The sequence below is a fragment of the Syzygium oleosum genome, unplaced genomic scaffold (genome assembly GCF_021117445.2).
Source record: "Syzygium oleosum isolate NSW1041296 unplaced genomic scaffold, Sole_v2.1 Sole_v2.02, whole genome shotgun sequence".
NCBI lineage: Eukaryota > Viridiplantae > Streptophyta > Magnoliopsida > Myrtales > Myrtaceae > Syzygium > Syzygium oleosum.
This window is the reverse complement of record NW_026607486.1, coordinates 19,863,387-19,880,673: the sequence shown is the minus strand read 5'-3', so window position 1 is coordinate 19,880,673 and position 17,287 is coordinate 19,863,387. Positions and strand designations below refer to the sequence as shown.

At 38.9% G+C, this 17,287-nt stretch overlaps 2 protein-coding genes across 5 annotated transcripts; both read left to right on the top strand.

Moving 5' to 3' along the window:
• The first annotated feature begins 1,560 nt into the window (after positions 1-1,560).
• LOC115673111 (transcription factor GTE1) lies at positions 1,561-6,539 on the top strand. 4 transcript variants are annotated; one of them, XM_056308929.1, is made up of 9 exons: positions 1,561-1,687; positions 2,068-2,169; positions 2,364-2,570; positions 3,345-3,422; positions 4,609-4,821; positions 4,987-5,085; positions 5,283-5,341; positions 5,936-6,086; positions 6,217-6,539. In XM_056308929.1, exons 2-9 carry the CDS (start codon positions 2,068-2,070, stop codon positions 6,430-6,432), a joined length of 1,125 nt encoding a protein of 374 aa, XP_056164904.1. In that variant the 5' UTR covers positions 1,561-1,687; the 3' UTR covers positions 6,433-6,539. The 4 variants fall into 4 exon arrangements, with proteins under 4 accessions (XP_056164904.1, XP_030451039.1, XP_056164905.1 ...); XM_030595179.2 differs by having other exon boundaries at positions 4,597-4,821; XM_056308930.1 differs by lacking the exon at positions 3,345-3,422 and having other exon boundaries at positions 4,597-4,821.
• Positions 6,540-7,784: 1,245 nt separating this feature from the next.
• On the top strand, positions 7,785-15,780 carry LOC115673109 (uncharacterized). The gene is made up of 12 exons (XM_030595175.2): positions 7,785-7,928; positions 8,481-8,816; positions 9,016-9,104; positions 9,430-9,535; positions 11,053-11,120; positions 11,587-11,664; positions 11,909-11,973; positions 12,571-12,637; positions 12,734-12,916; positions 14,098-14,154; positions 14,271-14,366; positions 15,358-15,780. The coding sequence occupies exons 2-12, from the start codon at positions 8,489-8,491 to the stop codon at positions 15,505-15,507; spliced, it is 1,287 nt and encodes a 428-aa protein (XP_030451035.1). The 5' UTR covers positions 7,785-7,928; positions 8,481-8,488; the 3' UTR covers positions 15,508-15,780.
• Positions 15,781-17,287: the final 1,507 nt, after the last annotated feature.

Genomic DNA, 17,287 nt, shown 5'->3' with positions numbered 1-17,287 from the left:
AATTAACAGGGCACTCATTACACAAAATGACCATATTTAAAATGCATAATCTACCCTTCTGACTTGTGTATAGTTACCGTTGGGAATTGACTATGGATATTATTGACTAAATCGAAATTGACCGTACAGATGGAAAGAGTTACCAACTATTAAAAGAAGCCACTGAGGTTGCTTTGCGTAGCTTTTGTTGATGCATATGTGGAATTAGCAACGAAATGCATAACCTAACTATCCATTTATCGTTTCAAAGACACGATATATCATGATTCACCTAGACTAAAAAAAACTGGATGGCCGAGATAATATCCCTACCTTAATGAGAACTTACCATCCCTCCAAAAAATGAGTTACTAATCAAGTTCTGAACAATATTCATTAATGTAAAAGCACCAACGCCATGAGAAATTTATTAATTAATAATCTGTCGTTGCTTATGACAAATAATTGCATAGATCATATAACTGTCGACATGTCGAAGCACCAAAGCAATAAGATCTGGAAAATAAAAAACTCAAAGAAAAAATAGAAGTCACATAAAAGGGTATTTTTAAGATTTCAAGAGGCATAATGCTTTTCTAATCTTTCATCATTACATTGAAATGCAACAAATCACACCTGAAATAGGCCCTACTAGAAAGAGAAAAAAAACAGCCCCCCAGTTTGAAAATTTCAAATCAGTACTTAAAGTGGGGTCATTTTCTCAAAAAAAGGTCCAAAGTGAATATAGTGCCAAATAAGGACATGAAGTGCTCAACCAGTCTCAAATAGGGACCCGAAGTGCCCAATTAGTCTCAAGTAAGGGCCTGGCCCGAAGTACCTAAAGTGGGGTCATTTTGTTTTGTTTCTTTTTTCCTTTTTTTGTTTTTTTCTTTTCCTTTTCTTCTTATTTATTTTTCCTCTTTTCCCTCCGCCGGCCATAGCCGGACCGGCGGAGGTTGCCCTCTCTGGCGTCGGGCGTCGGGCCACCCTCGCCGGCGTCAGGCCGCCCTCGCCCAACGCCGGCAAGGGCAACCTCCGCCTGAGGCTGGCAACCTCCGCCGGCCCCGGCTATGGCCGGTGGAGGGAAAAGAGGAAAACAAAAAAAGAAGAAGAAAAGGAAAAGGAAAAGGAAAAGAAAAAAAACAAAAAAAGGAAAAAAAGAAACAAAAAAAATTTTAAAAGTAAAAGACGAAATTGCCCTTGTTCCGATCGTTGGAACAGTGACGTGCTTGCCGGCCAGTGAGCATTTGACTGGCCGGCGAATCCAGGCCCTTACTTGAGACTAATTGGGTATTTCGGGCCCCTATTTGAAACTGATTTGGCACTTCATGCCTTTATTTGGCACTATGTCCACTTTGGATCCCTTTTTGAAAAAATGACTTCACTTTGGGTATTGATTTGAAATTTTCCCCCCCAATTTTGTCAATTTGGCTATCGCCAGAAAAATCTTTCGAGCCGTTTTTTACCGTCTCTTTGATGCCTTCTAAGGTAAAAATAGTTTATTCGATAAAAAAAAAGAGGTAAAAATAGTTTCGCTCTTTTTACCGGGATCTGGCATCGTAGTTTTACCAGAAAAAGAATAAGGAGAAGGAACAGTATCATTATTAGCGGGAGGGTTAACGGACTCACTGCTGCTGACAGTCTCTAAAACCCTGCAAACGCCGCACATTCTCTCTCCATTTTCCGGAGCAAAGCTCGTCTTCTTCAGGTAATCTCCTCTGCCCTCTCCTCCCTTCGATCTTCCTGTTCAGTCTCGATTCGTCTTCGCCGAATCGTCGAAACCGGACTGGAAGTAAAAAGCTACGGCCTTTCGATTCCGCCGGGGGAGCCTTCGTTCCTTGTTTGATCGCGCAGCCAAAGCTCGGACAGAGAGAAGGCGAGGCGAGGGGTGCTTATTCGGGCGCGCTTTAGGAGCTGCGAGCTTGAATTGAGGCCCCTGTCAATGGAGTTCTTGCTCGATTGCGCTTGCTTTTTTCCGTGCTGTATGAAGCTTTCGTGTGACCCGCGGTGCTTCGTGAATTGGGTCATCGTCCGTGTTCGCAGTGGACGCTAAAGTTCGCTTCTTTTGTTTTTACTTTTATGCGCCAGATGGAAGATGGTTTGATTCCATATATGGGGACGGTTAATTCCGGTTCCGATGTCGAAGCTTTTGAGCACAATCTGGATCAAATTCTGGTCAAGGTGAATGAGGTAAAATTGTATTCTTTTTTTTTTTTTTTTTGGTAAGGTGGTAAAATTGTATTCTTTGTTATCAAGTACCGCAAAGGTTTGCTTCTCATGATCTTTTTTTTTTTAATCATGTTTATATATGTATGCGCGGTTTTGTTGTATCAGGGGAAACTTCGATTTCGTTGTGCTAATTTGATCTTTTTACCCCCTTACAGTTGGAGAAAAGGGTTAACGAGGTCGAGCAAATCTATCATGATCAAAGTAAAAAGCAACCGAGCACCTCTAAAGGTAGCACACTAGGCAAGGACGAGAGGCAGGTTAACAATCTCATGAAGCTGCAACAGGATAATTGTAGTAGGGAAGCTGCTGCAGCGAAGAGAATGCAACAGCTTATCAGTCAGTTTGGCGATATAGTCCGCCAGGCAAGTTGCTTCTTACTTGTGTTGGCAGACAGCAATTGTATTGGAATCATGCATCCGTCCTATCATGGCTCGACTAATCTTGAAAATGCTTGGTTCTATTCAATGTTAGAACATTCGTGCGAATGTTACTTTGACCTAACTTGTCCTTTTTTATCTCCCATGCTGGCAATTGATATTCCCGATTTTCAATGAATACAGACCGTCTGATTGCTTCTTCACGCTTCTCTTGTTACCTCTTTGCACCCCTTGTTCTCAAACACAATTGATGGGATCCTTTTGCACCCCCTTGTTCTCCCTTTACCTTTTTGCCAAAGTCAGTCTCACCCCTCATGTGCTGCTCGCTGGGAACCAGTTGAGGATGCTTCCGTACAAAAAATATAGTTTGCTGAGATATACTTCATCACGTGGTAGAGTTAGATCTTACAGTTGTCCATCATTGATTGTCATAATGTACAACATTCAAAACATTCGATACCAGAGGAAGTATCATGTTTCTCAAATATGTCTCTGCCCTTTTTTGTTCAATTACTCTGAGCATTCTCTTGGTCCAGAAGTGGCGTAGTCACTCTCCCAATTTAGCGACAAGTATTAAGTTCGGTGGTTTTGCTCTATATTCCCAAATGGTATTTTGCAAAAAAATTTTTTGCCTCTTATTTTTAGTGGGAAAAGGTTTTTGCCAGGAACACCAAGGAAATTTTCTTATAAGGAATAGAAAGTCGGCAGCATCCTTCAGTGATATTGATAGGAGATGTGCATTTTACATTTTGCTTTCAGATCACCCAGCACAAATGGGCGCGGCCCTTCATGCAACCCGTAGATGCCAAAGCTCTTGGTTTGCACGACTATCATAAAGTATGACTCTTGTACTTTTTGATCTCTCATCTTTTTTAAGAGGATGCTCAAATATTATTTTAATCAGTGTTTAGAATGTTTTATATTGTTTGTTAATGTTTGTTGAGCCTTGCTAAATGTTTTTTACACCTATAGTTTTTTAGATTTCAGAATGATGCAACTTTCTCGAAGGTCAAACTTTTTTTTGTCAATGTCAACTACTCTTTATTTGAGCAAGCGGATTTCCAAACTAGCTAAAAGTGATGTACTGCACCGATTTGTCTGGCATTTTTTTTCCACGCAGAAAAAGATTGCTGTACTCACGTGGTTTTCCTCAGAAGAATGTGGGCAATTATCTATGTGAAGTAAGTTCTGTGGTTGGTTCAAGATTGATATCCTGGCCCAGAATGCACCAAAGTTGTTATAGATTGTTTATTGGAGATTAGTTGGTTATTCTATGTATAGAACACTTGGCTTTCAGAGACATTGTTTTAAAAGTTGCCTCTACATGGATGTGGATCCTGTAATCTGTACTTGGTAAGAGGAAAATCATATTAATGTAGAGTAACCTGTTGGCCTTATGTATATAATTGCATGTGAAAAAATAAACATTCTCTCTATTGAAAGAATATCTTTTGTGTTGAACCATCTTCTGTAACATCTACATCGCCTATTTTACTAACTTGACGGGGGTCATTTTCTATGATATAGGCCGTGTTTTTGTATACCTTTTCCCTCGCATATTTTTTTTCCTTTACTTGGAGGTTTGGCTCATATGGTGCTTATGTTAGACTACTAGTTTATTTTTGGTCCAACTATAGAGTAATAGTCTTGCGGGCAATTAAAAATGTGGTGTTCCTTTTTTCTTTTTCTTTTTCTTTTTCTTTTTCTTTTTCTTTTTTTTTTTTGGGGGGGGGGGGGGGGGGTGTTGGGGGAGGGGGCGAGAGATGTTGGGGGAGTTGGGAGCACAATATGGAGGGAAAGAATGGGAAGTGATTGGCCAATAACATTGTTTGGAGGGGAAAACATGAAGAGTGAAAAGTGAGGAACTTTGCTTCCTGGGCCACACAACTCATTTCGTTATCGCTAGAATCTATTTATGGCAGTGCACAGCCTGATTTGAATATATCGTTACTACATCTTTTGTGAATGTCTTCCACTGCTTTTTATATATTGGATTGCTAATATATTCTAGGTAATTGAAAAGCCAATGGACTTCAGTACGATTAAAAAGCAAATGGAGGCCGCTGATGGTACTGCTTATAAGAATGTCCGAGAGATATGTGCTGACGTGAGGCTGGTCTTCAAAAATGCTATGAAGTACAATGATGAAAAGAGTGATATTCATGTCATGGCCAAGACATTACTCCGAAAATTTGAGGAGAAGTGGCTCCACCTATATCCTGAAGTTACAAAGGAGGTAAGGTGGTCTCCAGGACCAATTGATTTGCTGTTTGGGGTTTCATTACCAGTTTGGCGGGCTGCTGAATGTGTTTGACTGTTAACTTGGTTTCTTCTAATTTGAGATGCTAATCTGTTTACTATTCTAATTTTGCTTTTCATTTTCGAAACTATGTGTGTGTAGGAAAAAAGACTAGAACAGGAAGAGGCGGAGGCGCAGTTAGATATGCAACTTGCTAAGGAAGCTGCTAATGCCAGAATGGCCAGAGAAATAAGTAGTGAGGTACTTCCCAATGAACATAAAAGCTACAGATTTTTATGTGTAAGGGGGAAATATTACATTAAGGACAGGCAACACTTTTCACTTGGAGTGTAGTCGGCCAATAAATGGGAAAGACATCATCTTCTGTAGCAGACCCATCTTCTAATTGCTGACTATATGCGATTATTTCTCAACTATAATTTGCGAAACTCTTTCAGCTTTACGAGGTTGATATGCATCTGGAAGATCTCAGGGCAATGGTTATCTCAAAGTGCAGGTCAGTATTGTGTTGTTTTCAAGTGAAGTCATGGTAGGAATTGAGAATAGAAAAATTGTCTGCAACGTCTCTCTTCTGTTTTCTGGCTCTGGTCTTGCAAATATCTCACTTTCATGTAGTCAATAATCAAGCCATAATCAAGCCGTATTTGTTTTTTTATTTTTGGTCAGAAGCTGTGTTTATAAAGTGTACTGAGGCTTTTTGTATATCTTTGTAGATAGCACACATATATGTAAGTAATGTATGTAAACTTGTTACTTGTTAGGGTCTCACGTTTGTACTTTTGAGGCTTTAAGCTTGTCCTTGCATAAAGGCGACGCCTCTTCAACTCATGGTCCTGCAGATTCATGTTGCTCGAGCTTTTTAGGCTTTAAGATTGTTGTTGGTGCCTTTTGGTCTCCTGTAGGACCTGCAAATGAGAGATCGCGGGTGCTTGTTGCAAGGCAGTTACTATAAAATACATTTAAATAGTGTATCTCCCTAAGAAGTGACTGAGTTTTCATACCGATTTTGATTTGCTGTTGTGGATGCATTTACTTGATAACTTTCAGCAGAAACGTCTAACAAAAGATACGCTCGATAATTCCATCGCAGGAGAATCTCAACAGATGAGAAAAGAAAAATAGCGGCGGCCCTTGACAAATTGCCAGTGGAGGATGTTGACAAGGCTTTGGAGATTGTTGCTCAGTATGATCCGAGCTTCCAATCAAAGGGTGATCTAGTGGACCTAGATCTAGATGCTCAGGTTAAAATCTCTCTCTCTCTCTCTCTCTCTCGCATGCACACTCGTGCGTGGTGGGGCACTCTACAAGTTTTCTCTTGCTGGAGTTAAGAGCAATATATTGACGGTGCTACTCACTGTCGATCTGATGCAGAGCGAACCCGTGTTATGGAAGTTGAAAATTTTTGTGAAGGGCGCCCTTGAAGTTCAAGGAAAGAGTTCAGCAGTCGTCGATGTCGACAGCAACCACGATCGCAGTTATAACAATAACGGCGGCAACAACAACAATAGCAACAAGAAGAGGAAGAAGGAAATATGTAATGCCATTGCTAAAACCGCGAAGAAAAGGAGTCTCAAGCCCTCGTCCTAAACATGTTATGTTAACGAATCAAATTAGACTTCTACTTTGTTAAGCACCTACCAGTATGTACTGACACTTTTTTTAGGCATATAAATGGTCATGAGTAGTTACTTTCCTATCTCAATTTAATTCAAATTTTTTTTCCTTTTTTATTCATTTTCGAATCTAGCTTGGAGAGAACCATTTATCTTTTCCATTGACAATAGCAAAGAACGAGAGCTATTCAGGTAGAAACTCAAATCAAGGCAGTAATTCGTTTGTTCCATTCAATCTTTCGACATAAAGACAGGAAAAGATAAAGGAAAGGAAAGGAAAATGTACAATCAAGATCGAACTTCTAATGCTCTATTCCTCGAATCGTTTCCTCTAAATTCTTTTCCAATGAAGGAATATAAATTTGAATGCGAAATAATTGTAATTGAATTTGAACTTCCATCGAAATCACTTAAAATTTAGACAAAAGAATTTCCTAACAACTCAAATTAACGACATTATCATCTTCAACAAATTAGTGAATTCACTACGCAATATTGGAAAATGTTTTTTTTAAGTTCGAAACACATTTCGTTCATAATTGAAGACATCCTTTTATTTTTATCAAATCACATGATAACCGCAATATGTGAATGATAGAGATGATGAGATTAATTTCTGGAGAGAGTAAGTAATGTTAATGATAGATATTGAAGCAAATTTTGGTATTGAAAAGTAATTTGGCCAATAAACCTAAAAACGACATGTTTTAACAGTGTGAAAATATGGTCACCCTACTCTCACAGGGCTGAGATTTCGTGTGCGAATGCAATTGGGACCCACTTTCGTCTATCAGGACGTTCTTCTATTTATAATACCTTATTTTCTTTTGATAAAGGAAAAAATAGAACCTAAAAAGATGAAAAATGAAAAAAAAAAAAAGAGTTATCCCCTCTTGTTGGGATATAGTCCGTACTCCCGTCGACAGGAAAGTACGAGATCCCGCTCTCCGACGAGTGGGTGGAGGTTGGGATTGCCCAGACAAGGTCATAGGGAGCTGCACCCCTGCGACGCCAAAGAGATCTCTTTTTTATTACTAATTTGGATTTGGGCTCGTGAGTAACTACTGAATATCTCTTTTTTTGTAATTGAAGAATGTAACAGAGATGGGATGTGTTCAATATAGTGAAATTCTCCGCCGGATATAGTGAATTTACCTTATGTCTTGATTTTTCTTTTTCGCTTTTAGTCTCTACTTCATCTTTGTGAGCCTAATCCAAATTTAATCCTAATACACCCCCCCGGGTCATTTATCATTATTACATCACCTTTAAGATCGGGCTTAACTCAGTGACGCCACTCTCTCTCTCTCCGTCTCCTTGCATACGGAACACCCCCACCGCACAAAGGCGCAAAGCAAAAAGGCGCCTGGGATTCGGCCCTGCCGTCGTCGTCGCATCCTCATCTCGCCGCGAATTCCAATTTCTTCTTCACCCTCCCTCCCTCGCATTCTTGTCGCCCGAATCCTCACGGTAACGTCTCTCCTGTAGTTCCTCCTCCTCCTCCTCCTCGGTGCGTTCCGGTCTTCTTCGTAGCCTGCTCGAGCGGCCTTCGTGTTCGCCGTAGCGAAACGGATCAGCGATGCGTAGGCGTTTTTGATTTTCCTTAAACCTCGGGATCCGATCCTACGCCGCTAGATCGAGCGAGCTCCGGTTCCTGCCCCCGTCTTGACCTCGTGCTCGGTGCTTGCGAGTTTTGTGGATGAACGGGGGCGTGCCGTACAACGTACATGTTCTTCGGTTTGTCGAGTTGCAGATTTTCGCAACGATGAGCCATTTCGTGTCTCGAAAAGGCTTTTGATGTGGCTCAAATGGTTTTACTAGGGCTCTTTCTTGGTTGAGTCCGAGAAAGTTTCGTCATTTCTCTAGGTTTTGAAAGTCGATGCCATTTTCGAAACGCAGACCGAGCATTCTGGCCTTCTTTTTTTTAATTCTTTGAGAAGTGAACCTGTGGATGATTCTAGTCTACCCGCATCTGTATGCCTGTGGCTTCTTTAGCTGAGATAAGCTTTCGTTTTGTTCCAGCGCATAATATGGAGAACCCAGCTGTAAATCAGCTTCCCGAAGTGGATGCTTTGCCGGATGGTTTCGTCGATGGCACCGCCGAGCCTCTTTGCCCTCCGACTCCTAATAACGAGGAACAGAAGCCGCCGAGCGATTTTAGGATCGATAGCGGGAGTCGTTTGGATGGGTTAGAGCACGAATTGGTGGATTTGGATGATAAAGGACACATTGGACAGGATTTTGGCTCACCCTTGACGCCAGGGTTGGCTCATTCCACTCCCGAGGATTCTTCAGAGGTTCCTGGATCCTGCGAGGTAAAAGAACAAGCTCAGGAGAAATTTCAAAGTTCAGACAAATGTAAATATCTTTACCTGAAGTCAAGATTACTGTCCTTTGCATTTTTCTCTTTGCTTTTGTCCACCTGTTGTTTAGGTCCTCTACTCTTTATAGATTTTGATGCTTAGCACTTTGCTTTAGCAGTATTTGGCAGCTTGATTATATGGAAACATTTTGTTTTATCTTTTTGATTCCACTCACGGGGCTTCTTTCGTTGCAGCTGCTGACGATAAGTTGGTCATGCAGCCAACTCATGCTAAGGAAAAATCTTCGCCGGATGGAGACGATTCTTTGAAAAACAGAAAGCAAGTAAGTAGTGCGGCCGATGTGGTACATCCGTGAAATTTTGGTGTTTTGTCTTTTCACACTTGTATTAAAAATTGTCAATCTGGAACTTATTACGTGTTCTTAGAATAGCCCATCATCTTGCTTTGCCATGCTTTCTCTAAGTTGGGCATATTCGTTTGGTATGTCACAGAGCGTTTGGCTTTAATTCATAAAGCAGTCATGTGCTGATGCTTGGCCAAGCAAGATGATGGGCTATTCTGAAAACATGTAATAAGTCCTAATTCCTAATCTTGTCTGATCCGTGAGATAATCTAGGTTAATAAGTTGGGCCATTCTAATTTCTCAGGAAACATCTGAGGCAAAAAAGAATGCCAAGCGTGCTTTCAAGTCAGAAAAGGAGTTTTTACAGTTCACTCTGAAATATCAACAAGTTCTTGCTGAACGAGATGCGGGTAGGTTCACACTTCTCCTGCACTTTTTATCTGACTGTCATTTGTTGGTTGAATTAGCTCTTTATTTGACATCAATGAAAATAACATTATTTACATATGTGATCATTTTGTGGCAAATGTAAAATGCTTTTGGATGTTAGAATTTGCTTTCATTGAGAGTTCAGTGTTGAATAATGTTGTGAGTTCGCGGAGCATGATGACTGTGGAAGCTCACAAGGTTTTCTTGCCATGATTTGAGGCGCGTGATAATTATGGCAAAGTTTAATTTAGTCCTTTCGTGAAGACATTGTTTTAGCAATATGAATTGTCGGAGAGTCGAGATTTCCTCATTGTACAAAATAGTAGTTCATCTCCTAAAATAGAGCACTATGGTTCATACACATAGACTAGGTCATGTTACTATTACTCAAGAATAGTGATTGTTGTGATATGGAGTTCTCTCTTTTAGAATTTTCTCTTATTGATGGATGAGGATGATCAGGGTTCACAGGACTTCTCTTTTCTAGGTTCAACTGTTAGCTAAGTGAAGGCTTGTTAAATCAACACCGGGTTCGATGATGAACTTCCGATCCCAAGTCAGGATAAAACACATTAAATAAAGTGAAACCTTGTATCTTTTTTTTTTCCTTTTTTTTTAAAAGAAAGTACCGTGATAATGGAATACTTGCTCCTCTAAATTGGGTGTTGCTAGCTCTATGTTAATAATTGTAAAACACAACATGACATGATGAACTTTGTTCTTTGTTTCCTTATAAACTCACAAGTACAACAGTTGTAATCATGTGAACTTTACTTGAGAATCCGGATGAATTACGTGGAGGCTGTTTCTAAGCTTCTCCACAGCATCTTCAACTGTGAATAGGGGTTTGCAGCTTATATAAGGTGTTTCTCAAACACCTCTCGGTTGCAGTTACTTTAAAGCTACTGCAGCTTTTAGAAAGCTACCTCACCCAACTTTGATTTAAACTATATTTAACTAAACATTAAAGTTATAGAAACTTTACAGCACAACGTAGCTGTAGTTCTGCTACAGCTATACCAAATGGGCTCATGGTGCATAAGCCGTCGTTTTTGTAACAGTCTTTGTTTTTTTTTTTTCGGGATATTTTAAGCCTAGATATAGAATCATTGGCTTTGACTTCTAATACATATTTACCTCTGCCTATCTTTTCTTCCAATAAGGAAACTAGAAGTCTCTTCTCTTGTATAATTTAGATACACTAAATTTAGGTCTATCATGTGCAAACTAAAATAGCACAATATTAGTGGGAGCCTATATGCGTTGTCGGAATCATAGTTGTTGCACGAAATGATATTGTCTGGTGAATCTCTCTCTTCTACATTTACATTTTGTAATGCCATTTTTATTCTCTCGCCCCCCCCCTCCTTTTCCTTTGAATGTTGACGTTTTTGCACGAATCATATGTGGGAGCACACACTAATTTATTATCTTTATATGTTCAGCATCTATGGTCCTAAGATATAGTAACTAGTTTTCACATCTACAACTGTCACAGCTCTTGCAGTTCGAGATAAGCTTGAGTCACTGTGTCGGGAGTTGCAACGTCAAAACAAAATGCTAATGGTACTTTTCCTTCACAATCTGCTCCTAATGTTCTCTCTCTCTCTCTCTCTGATTTTCTTTGTAATTGTTGACTGCCCTAAGACTATCCAGCTACATTAGGTTGACTTTGCTCGTCAACTCTTGATCATCATCAATAAGACATATTTAATGGATTGTTCTTTTGAAAATCTCGAGAGTTCTTTGAAGGAATTTACCGTACACCCCTAAGTTACTTTACTCTTCTAAAATGTATCAGCAAAGAATCTTCCTCTTCTTTAAATAAGTTTTAAGTGGTCGTAGAAAGTAAGATTTAGAAAATGAAAAGGTTACAAATGGTGCCCTTATTAAATTTTCTTTTTGTGGTTTCTGTCTTCAGCAGATGTTTCTTTTTTGTACAGGGAATTGTTTGTTATGAAGAGACATGTCCATTATAGTACTAGAATATGGCTTTCGTGGAGAATTTGATGCCTTGCATATGGATTTGCAGGATGAATGCAAACGGGTATCAACTGAGGGACAGAATTTGAGATTAGATTTATCAGCCAAGTTTCAAGATGCAATCAAGGTTCATTGCTTTTTTGGTTTTTTCCTGTCATGCTACATCTCTACGCAAGGAATGTTCCAACGAAGAAAAAGAGCGATGCTCACCTTTAAATTTCAAAATTAATGTATTTTTTTATTTGCATTAACATTGCTTAGTTAAGCCTCTCCGTTGGAGTTCAATAATAAATAAGTTACTCTTGTCTCTTGCGCTCTGTGAAAGATGGCTGCATCTTGTGCTTGTTTTGATTTAAATGTGCTTTCTTCAGGAGGTGAGCAATAAACTAGAACAGCAGAAGGATGAATGCCTTTCTCAGCTCAAGGAAAATGAGATGTAAGACTTTTACTCACACTGGTGTGTTAAAAATGATCTTTCTTTGTCTGTTCTCGCTATTCTATAATGGCTCATATGTACCACCTGTCTACCACATGCATAACAAATAGAGCACTTCAATCCTCAAATATGATGTTTAGCAAAGACATGTAACTAAATGATGTAGCTGGATGCGTAATATCTTGATAATCTAAAGTTTATAGACTTCCCTATTCTAGGAGCATATGTGTGGAATAATCTAAGGAAGTTTCACTTTTATATGGAATGTCTTTTCCTCAATAGGATTTACAATTCTTGTACTTGATTATTTTTGGGCATATGTAGCATCACCTATGAAATGATGTTCGTGGTTGCCATACCGAGAGCACCTGTATAAGAATGCAACTGTTAAAGTTGGGTTTTTTTATCTGTCTGCATGTCTGTCTGTCTGTCTGTCTGTCTCTCTCTCTCTCTCTCTCCCACATAAATATGCACTGGTGCAAGAATATTTAGATTCTTGTATTAAGGGAAGTTCTTGTCTTGGATTAGTGTTTCTTAGCTTCTTTATAGGCATTCTATTTGATGCATTTAGTTGTCTGTGAAATTCTTTGGGTTCAGGTTAAAAATTGAGTTGAAGCAGCTAGCTGAGCAGTATGTGCTTTCTGAGCAACATCATGAACAGGAGGTAAAGTTCTTTAAAATTGATTGATTTCTGAGATTTATAGTCTCCATTTCTGAAGGACTTTGCTTAAATTTTGTGGCTTGAAACTTGAATATGCAGTTAAAGCAGAAAAGTCTAGAACTCCAGATTGCTGATTTGAAAATGAAGCAGCATGAGGAGAAAGTGATTCAGGAACAGTCCCAAATGAAAGTATATGCTGAACAAGTATCACAGCTACTGGAAACTGAGAAAAACTTGCGGTTACAGTTGACAGCAGACGGAGAGAAATTTCAACAATTCCAGGTTACCTCTATCACTTGTTTCCCAACATTTGCAGTCGCTTGAGTGAAGGTGTTTTTTGCCTAATGGCAATTATTTCGCCTTAAGGAAATGCCTAAAGTGAGGAACTTCTACATTGAATGGTGTTCATGTGACTTACTGTTTATATGAGGGATAACTGGATGCTTGATTTCATTGTTTTGTCTGACTTGGATTGCACTGATCTTCACTGTTCAATTACTTTGTTATATTAGAAATAATGTTGGCTGTCGCTTTCTTTTGCTGCATGCATTTCAGGTGGATCTTAGCACTGTGTTTTTATGAGGCATGTTTGCTGTTACTTTTTTCCACATTTTAACTGGGTTAATTTCATACCAGCCAAATTTGTAGAAGTTATATTTGAGATTGATACAACTGTACTATCAAGTGTTAACCTGCTTCTTTTGGGAAACGTGAGAATTGTTGGCCAACTATGGGCTGCTTTGTTTATTTTATGAGTAAGCTAAGCATTCCCATTGCTGCGGAATGAATGGATTCTCCAATACAAGCCAAGTAACTTCTCATACAACTCCATAGGACAAACCTCAAGCAACCCAACTCCTATCTTAGGAAACAAGTACCTATACCAGCAGTCAAGCAATGACAACAAACAACTCAAGATATATCCCAGCACAAGGGAACAAACAATATCACTCCTTATCAACTGAATGAAACTAGCAGCTAAACTATGGGCTACCTTTTCTAGACAAATTAAGCACCGAGAAAACTTGCCTCCCTTGGAGCCACTGGGTTTTTGGAAGAATTTGAGATCATCAGCCCAGTTAGAATTTTGAACCCTGGACCTTTGGGGTGGACGAGAGTTGGGAACCACTGGGCATTGTCTTATACCACAATAGGAAAGGGAAAGGAAAAAGGACAAAATAGCACATCTTACCTAAAGTTCCAACTGGTGAGGTAACTAAACTATTTGGCATTGGATGCTATTTTTATGGATCCTTTACTTGCTCAATTTGCACCTTCCTTTTATTTATGGGTGCTCTGCCTCTAATTTGTCTGCTGGATCCTGTGAAGGGAACAGATACATTATAAGAAACTTACCTGCCACTTCCATATCTTCATTCACTCTCGAAGGTTTTATCTGTATTTATGCTATCCGTCACAAAGCGAACTCATCTTGGGTCTTTAAATCTGTTTCAATTGTGCAGGATGCACTGGCAAAGAGCAACGAAGTCTTTGAAACATTTAAGCAAGAGATCGAGAAGGTATGAGTTATATGACACCTTACTAACAAATTCTTTTATTTCCTATGTTCCAGATCAGCGTATCGACTACTTGGACTTGATCATTATTGTTTTTCCTGTCTGCACCACAAAATCAGATGGCCAAATCAATAAAGGATCTCAAGAAGGAAAATGCATTCCTGAAGAACAAGTGTCAGAAATCAGACATTACACTTATAGAACTTGTTGACGAGGTGAGCGTTACATCTGTTACATTTGTTTTTCCTTTTCTTAGTTCATTCTTCAGCAACAATGACGGCTCATTGCAAGCTTAGGTGTGTTTGCGCGACCTCTGTTTTTGGATTTTGCTTTTTTTGTTTGTTGTAACATGTGAAAATGAACTTATATGTCAAGAACTTGAGATCTTTTAAAACATACAAAGATCAACATGTAGAGCCATGTAGAATTTTTCTTTTTTTTTCATTTCTTTGTTAAACTTTGAATTTTCTTTTTCTACTTTTCAAAATTGTGGAGGAATATCAATAAGGGCTTCTGTAAGCTTAAACAAACATTTTGATTCAGACTATGCTGTACATACCCCTATCTATCGACAGATTACCCAGTTCATATTATTGACGTTGATTCTTTTGTGTACGTCTTTTTCCCAGCGACCTTTAAGTTATGGAAATAATCTTACCCTAGAATATAGACACAGAGCCTATTCTACAGCCTCGGTTGCTCAAACCAGGCTACTGGTCCATGTTCTCTCTCAACTGCCAAATCTCATGCATTTGAGCTTTCATAGGACCTAGGAAGGACTTACATAGGAAAACAGGGAGGATGTCCTTAGCTGCTTGACGTGCATGCCAGTCTTAGTTGGGTTGTTCATGTGTTTAGGATCTGCCTTTAGAACATGGTGGTTAATCCTGTCAGTTTACTGGAAAGTCATCCCACATCTCGTCTTGGCGTATCATACTTGACAGATGTTCTTGTGGGCTTCTGATGAGCATTGAGAAGCCCTAACAGTAGTTGCAGGAGATTGTCGGCGCTCATATTTAGCTTAGGCACCTTTTTTTCTTTTCATTCCTCATGACAAGGCTAGCGCTTAGCTTAGTTTCAAACTTTTGAGTTATGACATGATGTTACCTCATAGGATGCGCAGGAAATTAGGAGATTTATAGTCATTTTAGCTGTTGCTTAATTAGGTGGTATATTAGAAATAAGAATCTTCTTTTCTCTGATCAGCGGGAACGCTCGAAGAAACAAATGGAGAAACTGAAGAATCAGAAAGAGAAGCTAGAATCTTTGTGCCGGTCACTTCAGGCAGAGAGGAAGCAGAATTCTGTTGGTGGCAATGAGTCTGATCCAAGTCTCGGTGTAAATTCTGGTTCTTAGCTCTCGGAGGGCTTGTGGAGCTACCGTTTCTCTGTCATTTGTGCATCTTCATTTTTGCTACAAAGATTGCAGTGCAGGCCAAGCCAAATTGAGCAACAATGAGTCATGTAATTACGCGATTGCGGTTCTTTGTTTATTTATATTTGGGCGTCCTCGCTTGTCTTCACCTGACCATTCTGTAATTTCGATTTATCCAGACGATATCTTGAGTGCGCCATTCAAGTATATCAAATTACTCGATTACAACATTTAAGATGGAGATCGATTATGCAATACTCCTACTCAACTTCTCAATATATAATCTTGGCCAGTGTTTGTGGTATTTGGATAGATTTGACAGCCGTATGAATAGTACTTTCAATTTGGCTCGTTGTACTCTAATTGAGAGAAGCAGATTAAGGGTGGGCCATTTCGGCCAGCAATGCGCATTACGCTTCTCCTGACAGCGCATGAGAAAGTTCTCGTGCGACCACTCGAACGGCCGAGCTACGGCGCCATAATCAACACCATCGGATATGTGCGACGCTATTGGATTTGAATCATTGCAATCTCTCACTAGTTTGGGCGAGGCTTCAGAAAAATGGTGGCCTTATTACTGGACATGACAATTGAGAGGTACTTAGGTTCAGCTTTAGTAGTTCCGAAAAGTGCGATCTGAACAAGTTAATCTTCTTTTTTTTGGTCGAAATCTGAACAAGTTAATCTAATAAGCGGAAAATGTTAAGTTTCATTCGAGTAAAGATCCGTCGTCCAACATTTGGAAGGGTAATTAGAGTTTATTGAGAATCGGAGATTTTGATTTCCTTTATTTTGTGGAAAATGAATGATTTTGAAAGTATTTTTTAAAAAACAATCACTTCTATCTTTTATAAAAATGAATGAACGAAAATATTTTTTTCATCGTTCACGAAAATATTTAAGTATAAATTGTTGTTGATAATGAAAACAATTTCCATCAATTAATTATATAAAGCGATATAAGCAATTACCTTTAGGAAAATATTTTTCAAACCATTTATTTTCCAACGAAACCTATGATTGAAAATTTAGCCCTTAGGAATAGAGCTGAGATGGAGAAAATTTGCCATGCTTGTATTAGTTGGACTAGGTGTGAGGTTTAATTTCCTAAAAGACCCCATACTTTAGATTTAGTCCCAAACTTTAGCTCTAATCCCAAATTTGCCTCATTTTTTTTTTTCTAAAAAAATCACCAACTTTAACTCTAATCTCAAATTCGTCCTGTACTTTTTTTGTTCAGAAAAATCACAAACTTTCAATATAGTATCAAATTTGCCTCGTTAACTGTCCATCAAAAAATCGTCATTAGTTATTTGACGTAGCATTCTCACATCGATAACAAATCCACATCAGCAATACGACGTGAAAAATTATCTCCAAAACGAAACCGTTCTTTGATATGAAAATTAGGGACAATTGAGGGAGGTAGATTTCAAACAAGAGTTAACGTTGGTTTTTTTTTTTTGACAAAAAAATTTTGGGGTAGATTTGGGATTGGACCTAAAGTTGCAGTTTTTAAAAACAAAAAAAATGGGTTAATACGATGAAAAACCCCAAACCGATACATCTATGACAAATCACTAAAAGCCCCAAACTGATACACTTATGATAAATTTATCCTTAATTTTAGTTAAATTTTATCATCAAATTGTTGAATTTGATAACACGTGGCAGTTGACGAGTGTATCAGTTTGGGTTTTATCCTTCGTTTGTCACAGGTGTACCAATTTATGATTTTTCGTGGTACTAATCCAATTTAATG